Source organism: Hylobates moloch, unplaced genomic scaffold (assembly GCF_009828535.3).
Source record: "Hylobates moloch isolate HMO894 unplaced genomic scaffold, HMol_V3 SCAFFOLD_4, whole genome shotgun sequence".
In the NCBI taxonomy this organism is placed as follows: Eukaryota; Metazoa; Chordata; class Mammalia; order Primates; family Hylobatidae; genus Hylobates; species Hylobates moloch.
Window position 1 is genome coordinate 758,743 of NW_026652279.1, and position 10,056 is coordinate 768,798.

General features: G+C 62.8%; 1 protein-coding gene across 1 annotated transcript in view; it reads left to right on the forward strand.

Moving 5' to 3' along the window:
- LOC116466527 (mucin-5AC-like) overlaps window positions 1-10,056 on the forward strand; it is a gene marked incomplete at its 5' end in the record, with an annotated part of 18,765 nt that continues 8,709 nt past the window's right edge. Inside the window, 16 exons of the mRNA XM_032149212.1 lie at window positions 1-221; window positions 302-354; window positions 1,162-1,262; window positions 1,525-1,676; window positions 1,939-2,077; window positions 2,242-2,355; window positions 2,465-2,644; window positions 3,583-3,822; window positions 4,232-4,388; window positions 4,862-4,990; window positions 5,196-5,358; window positions 5,966-6,009; window positions 6,098-6,286; window positions 6,984-9,049; window positions 9,379-9,806; window positions 9,888-9,982. Of these exons, the coding sequence (XP_032005103.1) occupies window positions 1-221; window positions 302-354; window positions 1,162-1,262; window positions 1,525-1,676; window positions 1,939-2,077; window positions 2,242-2,355; window positions 2,465-2,644; window positions 3,583-3,822; window positions 4,232-4,388; window positions 4,862-4,990; window positions 5,196-5,358; window positions 5,966-6,009; window positions 6,098-6,286; window positions 6,984-9,049; window positions 9,379-9,806; window positions 9,888-9,982 (4,471 nt within the window). The remainder of the gene's footprint in view (window positions 222-301; window positions 355-1,161; window positions 1,263-1,524; window positions 1,677-1,938; window positions 2,078-2,241; window positions 2,356-2,464; window positions 2,645-3,582; window positions 3,823-4,231; window positions 4,389-4,861; window positions 4,991-5,195; window positions 5,359-5,965; window positions 6,010-6,097; window positions 6,287-6,983; window positions 9,050-9,378; window positions 9,807-9,887; window positions 9,983-10,056) is intronic.

A 10,056-nucleotide genomic window follows, 5' to 3' on the forward strand; every position in this document is an offset into this window, starting at 1 on the left:
TACCACTACCATGTCAGCACCTGCCAGCCCACCTGCCGCTCCCTGAGCGAGGGGGACATCACCTGCAGTGTTGGCTTCATCCCCGTGGATGGCTGCATCTGTCCCGAGGGCACCTTCCTGGACGACACGGGCAAGTGTGTGCAGGCCAGCAACTGTCCCTGCTACCACAGGGGTTCCATGATCCCCAATGGGGAGTCGGTGCACGACAGCGGGGCTGTCTGGTAAGAGCTCCCGCTGTGGACTGGGGGGTCCCTGGCACCTCCTGGCCCAGGGTGAGACTCTGACCACCATCTTCTCACAGCACCTGCACGCATGGGAAGCTGAGCTGCATCGGAGGCCAAGCACCCACCTCTGGTGAGTGCCAGAAAGGAGGCATGGCGGCCCCCAGCCTCCTCATCTCCATAAGAAATTCTGAAAAATGGCTTCAGGGTTAGCCCCACCGCAAGTCAACGGGGCTGGTGGTTGTTGATCAGTTGCTCAGTGTCAGGCATGGTTTGTGCCCTCTAGGCAGCAAGGGGGAAGAAAGGAGGGTGTGGGCGCGCACATGACACTCACACCCACTCATGCCCACTCATGCACACGCTTACACGCCCACTCATGCACACACACCCCTTCATGCACAGTCACACTCATGCACGTGCTCACACACCCACTCATGCACACGCACTCACACCCTCATACACACACACTCACTTATGCAACACACACACCCACTCATACACATGCACTCAAACCCACTCATGCATACACACCCACTCATGCACACACACCCACTCATGCACACACATACTCATGCACATGCTCACACACCCACTCATGCACACACACCCACTCATGCACACACACCCACTCATGCACACACACTCATACTCATGCACACGCTCACACATCCACTCATGCACATGCACTTACCCCCACTCATGCACACACACCCACTCATGCACTCACATCCACTCATGCACACACACCCACTCATGCACACACCCACTCATGCACTCACCCCCACTCATGCACTCACCCCCACTCATGCACACACACCCACTCATGCACACACACACACTCGTGCACATGCACGCGGCACAGACACGTCCTCCCTGAACACACAGTTGAGGTGCTGCAGCAGCCTGTGGCTGGGCCCCCTGACGGCCCCTCCCTCCCCAGTGTGTGCTGCACCCATGGTGTTCTTCGACTGCCGCAATGCCACACCCGGGGACGCAGGGGCCGGCTGTCAGAAGAGCTGCCACACCCTGGACATGACCTGTGTAAGCCCCTGAGGACTCCCCAGTGACAGACCCTCCATCCGCCCCCGCCTGCTAAGGGTGCCTGCCCCCAGGGTGGGCAGTGGTGAGCCTCCGACACATGAGGCCATGGGCTGCCCCACGTCCCGGAGGACCCCTGCCCATGTGTTCCTGGACTCCCTGGTCCTGTGGTCCCTCCACTGTGGTGCGGGTGAGCTGTCCCTGGGAGGACCTGGCAGGCCCTATGCCCTGCCCCATCACTCAGTGGTGTCTGCTGGCCCTGCAGTACAGCCCCCAGTGTGTGCCTGGCTGCGTGTGCCCCGACGGGCTGGTGGCGGACGGCGAGGGCGGCTGCATCACTGCGGAGGACTGCCCCTGCGTGCACAATGAGGCCAGCTACCGGGCCGGCCAGACCATCCGGGTGGGCTGCAACACCTGGTATGCCGGGGGCTGAAAGCCCATGAGGGTGTCAGGCCCGGGAAACCAGAGGCCCTCCTTAAAGACAGGCGAGCCCCCAGCACAGGGGTCCCGGGAAAACGCAGGGCACAGACTCATGGCTGGATGCCACCAGCAGCCCCAGCCAGGGAGGCCCAGTGGGCACGTGTCTGTGGTGCCAGGTCCCCCTGGGGGTAGGAAGGCTGCACCCAGCCAGGCAGGCACCCCTGTGTGTGCTCTAGCCTGACCCCCAGATGTCCCCCAGCACCTGTGACAGCAGGATGTGGCGGTGCACAGATGATCCCTGCCTGGCCACCTGCACCGTGTACGGGGATGGCCACTACCTCACCTTCGACGGGCAGAGCTACAGCTTCAACGGAGACTGCGAGTACACACTGGTGCAGGTGAGCCGGCGCATTTGGGGTCCTCACGGCGGCCCCCGTGGCCCGCAGCTGTTCACTGCCTCTCTGCGGCTGCCCCAGGGTGCACACAGGTTGTCCCCGCCTCATCCTTCTTGCGGGAAGAAGGGTAGGGCCTGCCTGGTCCTTGACGGCCTCTGCTTCCCCAGAATCACTGTGGCGGGAAAGACAGCGCCCAAGACTCCTTCCGTGTCGTCACTGAGAATGTCCCCTGCGGCACCACGGGGACCACCTGCTCCAAGGCCATCAAGATCTTCCTGGGGGTGAGCGAGGCCGGGCGGTCGCGTGCCCTCCAGGAGGCTCCCGTGGCAGCGTCTGGCCAGGTGGGCTGGGGTTCTCGCTGGGGGCCCTGAGTGACCCCTTGCTGTGCAGGGCTCCGAGCTGAAGCTGAGCCACGGGAAGGTGGAGGTGATCGGGACGAACGAGAGCCAGGAGGTGCCATACGCCATCCGGCAGATGGGCATCTACCTGGTGGTGGACACCGACATCGGCCTGGTGCTGCTGTGGGACAAGAAGACCAGCATCTTCATCAACCTCAGCCCCGAGTTCAAGGTGAGACCACGCCCCTAGTCCAGGCCAGGGCCACCTGCAAACCTGGAGGTGGGGTGCGTGGAACAGGTGGGCAGAGATGAGAGATGCAGAGACACAGAGATGGACGTGGGGTGGGAGGTGGGGGTGACAGAGCCTTGGGAAGGGCAGCGGTCAGGAGACTCCTTGGCTGGGTGTCAGTGTTCTGGGGCCAGAGCAAAGGCCCGCACCCTGGCGGATCTGCCCACAGCCAGGACACTGGAAGTCCAGCAGGGCATCCACAGGGCCGAGCTCTTTCAGAAGGCTCTGGGGGTTCCTTTTGGCCCCTTGCATCTGCTGGGGACCCCAGTGCTCTTTGGCTGTGGCCACATTGCTTGGATCGCCGCCCCGTCTTCACGCGGCCTCCTCCCTGTAACTGGATCTAAGTTTCCATCTTTTATAAGGACACCAGGCATTGGATTCAGGACCCACTCATTACCTCAATCTGCAAGACCCCATCTCCCAGTGAGGTGCCGTGCACAGGCGCCGGGGTCAGGACTTAGGCGGGTCCTTCGAGGCCGCGTCAGCTCCTTTTTCTCCAGGAGGGGCTTGCGTCTGGCCCCAGCCCTCGGTGCTCAGCTGCACCGCCCGGGGCCTCCCCAGGTGTAGCTGGAGGTGGGAAGGAGGAAGCGGCACCTGTGGTCGCTGTTTGCCACCTGGGTGGGAGGAGGCAGCTACAGGGCAGGGTGACCCTGGGTAGGAGGAGGTGGCCTCGGGGCGGGGGGCCCTGGGTGGGGGGAGGCGGCCGCAGGGCAGGGTGACCCTGGGTGGGGGGAGGCGGCTGCAGGGCAGGGTGACCCTGGGTGGGAGGAGGCGGACGCGAGGCAGGGGGCCCTGGGTAGGGGGAGGCGGCCGCGGGGCACGGGGGCTCTGGCCTTCTGGGTTTGCTGCACCCACCTCCACCTCTCCCGGTGCCTCTGCAGGGCAGGGTCTGTGGCCTGTGTGGGAACTTCGACGACATCGCTGTCAATGACTTTGCCACGCGGAGCCAGTCCGTGGTGGGGGACGTGCAGGAGTTCGGGAACAGCTGGAAGCTCTCCCCTTCCTGCCCAGACGCCCTGGAGCCAAAGGACCCCTGCACAGCCAACCCCTTCCGCAAGTCCTGGGCCCAGAAGCAGTGCAGCATCCTCCACGGCCCCACCTTCACCGCCTGCCATGCACACGTACGCTGGCCGGGGGGGCGTTTCTCTGGGCCCAAGGGGGTCATGGTGACCCAAGGAGGCCCCAGAAGGGAGAAGGGAATGGGGGCTGGGGGACAGCTGCCAACCAAGGGTGTGGGCTGCTGGGACTGGCGCTGGTGTGGCCTCGCCTAGAGGGGCTGGGCTTCCAGCTCTGACACCTGTCAGCTGTGGTTTCGGGGCCCTGGGGGGTGTTAACCCCGAGGGCTGCCGAGGAAGCCCTGGGACCTGTGGATATCCAGGTGGGCCCAGCCGGCCACTTGGGGATGGGCATTCGCCCTCCCTGAGCTCCACTGGAACTCGGCCCCGGTCAATGTGCCAGCACGGGCCCGGTCCCCAAGAGCCTGCGGGGTGGGTGGGGGGTCCCTGGAACCTGAAGCCCCACCTCCCTCAGGTGGAGCCGGCCAGGTACTACGAGGCCTGTGTGAGCGACGCGTGTGCCTGCGACTCAGGGGGTGACTGCGAGTGTTTCTGCACAGCCGTGGCCGCCTATGCCCAGGCCTGTCATGAAGTGGGCCTATGTGTGTCCTGGCGGACCCCCAGCATCTGCCGTGAGTGCGAGTGGGCGCCTGGGACAGAACAGGAAGCGCCAGCAGGGTGTGCCCCACCACACTCGCCGCTGATGCGTGGGGATGGGGGGGTGGGGAAGGTTTCCAAATAAACAGAAACACCTGGGCCCAGAGAGGAGGGCGTGGCTGAAGGAGGCGTCACTGGCATGCTAGAATGTTCTGGACAGAGGGGTCAGCAGAGCTGCCCAGCTCTAGCCCACACAGAGCCTTGCTGGGAATGGGCACTGCTGGAGCTGCTCTGACTGGAGACCTCACTCTGGTGGCAGCCTTCGTGGTACCCTGATAATTAGGGGGTCCCGATCTGGCCCACCCTCCCCTGTCCCCATCTCGCGATGGCTGGGAGGTGCAGGGGAGGGAAGCGGCTTTAGAGCAGCCCTGGGGTGCGGGGCCTCTGCGAGTGAGTGCCTGGGGCCCCACCGAGCCTGCAGCTCTCTTCTGTTCCCTCCTCCCTGCAGCTCTGTTCTGCGACTACTACAACCCCAAAGGCCAGTGCGAGTGGCACTACCAGCCCTGTGGGGCGCCCTGCCTGCGGACCTGCCGGAACCCCCGTGGAGACTGCCTGCGGGACGTCCGGGGCCTGGAAGGTGGGCTGGGGCCGGCCGGGAGGGGTGGCCTGGGCTCTGCCGCCTGTGGCCTTCTCCTGGTCCCTCGAGGATCCTCTGTGGCCCCAGCTTCCAGCACATTCCAGTGCTGTCCACAAGGCCCATTGCTTGGGGGCTGGGCGGAGCCCTCTGGAGCGAGGCGGACGACGCTTGGTCTGGTTGTGACTCTGGCCTCTCTGGCTCGCAGGCTGCTACCCCAAGTGCCCACCAGAGGCTCCTATCTTTGATGAGGACAAGATGCAGTGTGTGGCTACCTGCCCGACACCGCCTCTGCCACCACGGTGCCACGTCCATGGGAAGTCCTACCGGCCAGGCACAGTGGTGCCCTCGGACAAGAACTGCCAGTCCTGGTGAGTCCTTTGGCGGGAGGAATGTGGAGCCTGCAGCATACAGGGGAATTTGGCCACGGCCTGGGCTTTGGGTGGGGCTGGGAGCGGCAGGGCTGGGGACCTCCCCGTTACTGGAGTTGAAGCTGTGGGTCCTGTCCTGGCCCGGGTGTCTGTGACATAAGCTTCTCAGGGACCAGCACCCCCATGTCCTGAGTCCCAGAGGCGGGACTGGGTGTAGGGCTCCTCTGGGCAGAAAACCAGCACAGCCTCTGGGGAGCAGGCTCGAGGGGCTCATGGGGCGGCAGGGGAAAGCTGGGCCGAGATGGAGCCCCAGGGTCCCCGTTAAAATCACCCCTGGAAAGTAATGGCTCCACTCTGGCACCCACCTCCCCGGCCCCCGACTGGAGGGGCCCCACGAGGGAGGGACCTTGGGCTGACCCTGGAGAGACAACTGCTGGGACCCAGGTGGGGCCGGCCTCCTGTCCCCCAGTCCGGGGGTACAATGCAGTGCCCAGGGAACTCCACCCCTGTCAGAGCTGCTCCCTGCCCGCTGTTGGCAGTATGGGATACCCGTGGAAGGCACACGGCTGCCCCCACGCATCGGCCTGCCCTTCCTCCTTGTCTCCAGCCTCTGTACCGAGCGCGGCGTGGAGTGCACCTACAAAGCTGAGGGTGAGCGGCCGGCAGCCCCTGGGGCTGGAGTCCGGGGGTCTCTGTCTGTGCCCAGCCTCTGACGGGCCTGGCCCCTCTGTCCCCACAGCCTGTGTCTGCACCTACGATGGACGGCACTTCCACCCAGGGGACGTCATCTACCACACGACGGACGGCACGGGTGGCTGCATTTCCGCCCACTGCGGGGCCAACGGCACCATTGAGAGGAGGGTCTACCCCTGCAGCCCCACTACCCCCGTCCCCCCAACCACCTTCTCCTTCTCCACACCCCCGCTCGGTAAGGCAAATGCAGCCGAGGAGCCCCGGGGTGAGCCCCTCCCATTGCCCGGCACAGCTGCCCTTGCTGGACGCTGAGGTCACAGCAGCCCTGGGCATGGGCTGCAGCCTCTGAGGATCAGGAAGGGACCGAGGAGCAGGGAGTCGGGCTCGGGGATGACCTGCTGTTTCCCCTCCAGCCACCTGCAGTGGGGAGGGCCTGGCCTCCAGGTCACCCCGGTAGGCCTGGCGTCCAAGTCCTGCCCTTAGCAGCCCCCGGGCCTGGCCTCATGGGGGTGTCAGGGGTCTGGCAGCCCAGGCTGGCCCCGGGGATGCACGGCTGCCACTTGCCTCATGCCGCTCAGGGCTCAGGTACCCCTGTGTCCTCGCCCTCTCCTGGGGGATGTCTCAGGGCCCCAAGGCATCATCTGAGCTGCTCTGAGAGTAGAAAGCTCTGGAACTCTGGTGTTCTGGGACACAGATGTGTGGACCCTGCTCAGGGCATGGCCTGGGAGCCACTTCCCTAAAACTCAAGTCAGTTCGCCTGGCTCTTCAGCACCTGTGCCGCTCATGTGGGTTCTGAGCAGGGACCGTGGGTGGGGACAGGCAGACAGGCCCACTGGCACAGCCCCAGACCGCTGACAGGGCTGCAGGGAGGGGCGGGGTCGGCCCCCAAGTGCCGGCCCCTCATGCTCAGCTGCCTTCTCTTCTACCCACAGTCATGAGCTCCACGCACGCCCCCAGCCCTGGCCCGAGCAGCGCGCACACAGGCCCTCCGAGCAGCGCCTGGCCCACCACAGCAGGCCCTTCTCCCAGGACAAGGCCGCCCACAGCCTCTGCCTCGCTGCCGCCGGTCTGTGGGGAAAAGTGCCTGTGGTCGCCATGGATGGACGTCAGCCGCCCTGGACGGGGCAAGGACAGCGGTGACTTCGACACACTGCAGAACCTCCGCGCCCACGGGTACCGGGTGTGCGAATCACCCAGGTCGGTGGAGTGCCGAGCCGAGGATGCCCCCGGAGTCCCGCTCCGAGTCCTGGGGCAGCGTGTGCAGTGCAGCCCGGACGTGGGGCTGACCTGTCGTAACAGGGAGCAGGCATCGGGGCTCTGCTACAACTACCAGATCAGGGTCCTGTGCTGCACGCCCCTAGCCTGCTCCACCTCTAGCAGTCCAGCCCAGACCACTCCTCCAACAACCTCCAAGACCACTGAAACCCGGGCCTCAGCCTCCTCAGCCCCCAGTAGCACACCTGGCCCCGTGGCTGTCTCTACAGCCAGGACAACACCTGCCCCAGGTACCGCTACATCTGTCAAAAAAACTTTCTCAACTCCCGGCCCTCCAGTAGTGCCGGCAACATCATCATCATCCATGTCGACCACGGCCCCGGGGACCTCTGTGGTCTCCAGCAAGCCCACCCCCACCGAGGCCAGCACATCCTCCTGCCTACAGGAGCTTTGCACCTGGACTGAGTGGATCGACGGCAGCTACCCTGCTCCCGGAATAAATGGTGGAGATTTTGACACATTTCAAAATTTGAGAGACGAAGGATACACATTCTGTGAAAGTCCTCGAAGCGTGCAGTGCCGGGCAGAGAGCTTCCCCAACACGCCACTGGCAGACCTGGGGCAGGATGTCATCTGCAGCCGCACGGAGGGGCTGATTTGCCTGAACAAGAACCAGCTCCCACCCATCTGCTACAACTATGAGATCCGCATCCAGTGTTGTGAGACAGTGAACGTGTGCAGAGACGGCACCAGACCGCCAAAGACTGTCACAACGACACGGCCGACTCCACACCCAACCGGAGCTCAGACCCTGACCACCGTCACCAGACACATGCCCTCGGCCTCCACAGAGCAACCCACGGCCACCTCCAGGGGCAGGACCACAGCAACCAGTGTCACACAGGGCACCCACACCAGACCAGTCACCAGAGACTGTCATCCCCGGTGCAACTGGACAAAGTGGTTCGACGTGGACTTCCCGTCCCCTGGACCCCATGGCGGGGACAAGGAAACCTACAGCAACATCATCAAGAGTGGGGAAAAAATCTGCTGCCGACCCGAGGAGATCACCAGGCTCCAATGCCGAGCCAAGAGCCACCCAGAGGTGAACATCGAACACCTGGGCCAGGTGGTGCAGTGCAGCCGTGAAGAGGGCCTGGTGTGCCGCAACCAGGACCAGCAGGGACCCTTCAAGATGTGCCTCAACTACGAAGTGCGCGTACTCTGCTGCAAGACCCCCAAAGGCTGCCCCATGACCTCCACACCTGTGACAGCTCCTAGCACCCCAAGTGAGAGAGCCACTAGCCCAACTCAGAGCACCTCCTCTTGGCAGAAATCCAGGACAACCGCTTTGGTGACAACCAGCACAACCTCCACTCCACAGACCAGTACAACCTCTGCCCCAACAACCAGCACAACCTCTGCTCCTACAGCCAGAACAACCTCTGCCCCTACAACCAGCACAACCTCTGCCCCAACAACCAGCACAATCTCTGGTCCTGAAACTACTCCCAGCCCTGTTCCTACCACCAGCACAACATCTGCTTCTACAAGCAGCACAACCTTTGGTCCTGGAACTACTCCCAGCCCTGTTCCTACCACCAGCACAACTTCTGCTGCTATAACAAGCACAATCTCTGCTCCTACAAAGAGCACAACTTCTGGTCCTGGAACTACTCCCAGCCCTGTTCCCACCACCAGTAGAACCTCTGCTCCTACAACCAGAACAAACTCTGCCTCTACAACCAGCACAACCTCTGGTCCTGGAACTACTCCCAGCCCTGTTCCTACCACCAGCATAATCTCTGCTCCTAAAACCAGCACAACCTCTGCCCCTACAACCAGCACAACCTCAGCTCCTATGATCAGCACAACCTCTGCTACTACAACCAGCACAACTTCTGGTCCTGGAACTACCCCAAGCCCTGTTCCCACCACCAGCACAACCTCTGCCCTGACAACCAGAACAACCTTTGCCCCTACAAGCAGCACAACCTCTGCCACTACAACCAGCACAACCTCTAGTCCTGAAACTACTCCCAGCCCTGTTCCTCTGCTCCTGCCGCACAACCTCCGGTTCTGGAACTACTCCAGCCCTGTTCCTACCACCAGCACAACCTTTGCTACTACAACAAGCACAGTCTCTGCTCCTACAATGAGCACAACTTCTGGTTCTGGAACTACTCCCAGCCCTGTTCCTACCACCAGCACAACCTCTGCTCCTACAACCAGCACAACCTCTGCTCCTACAACCAGCACAACCTCTGCCCCTACAACCAGCACAACCTCTGCCCCTACAACCAGCACAGCCTCAGCTCCTACAATCAGCACAACCTCTGTTCCTATAACCAGCACAACCTCTGCTACTACAACCAGCACAAGCTCTACCCCTACAAGCAGCACAACCTCCACTCCACAGACCAGCACAACTTTGGCTCCTACAACCAGCACAACTTCTGGTCCTGGGATGACTTCAAGCCCTGTTCCCACCACCAGCACAACTTCTGCCCCTACAACCAGAACAACCTCTGTCCCTACAAGCAGCACAACCTCTACCACTAAAACCAGCATAATTTCTGCTTCCTCTACCACTAAAACCAGCACAATTTCTGCTTCTACAGCCAGCACAACCTCTGGCCCTGGAACTACACCCAGCCCTGTTCCTACCACCAGCACAACCTCTGCTCCTACAACCAGCACAACTTCTGCCTCTACAGCCAGTAAAACCTCTGGTCTTGGAACTACTCCCAGCCCTGTTCCTACCACCAGCACAACCTCTGCTCCTACAAC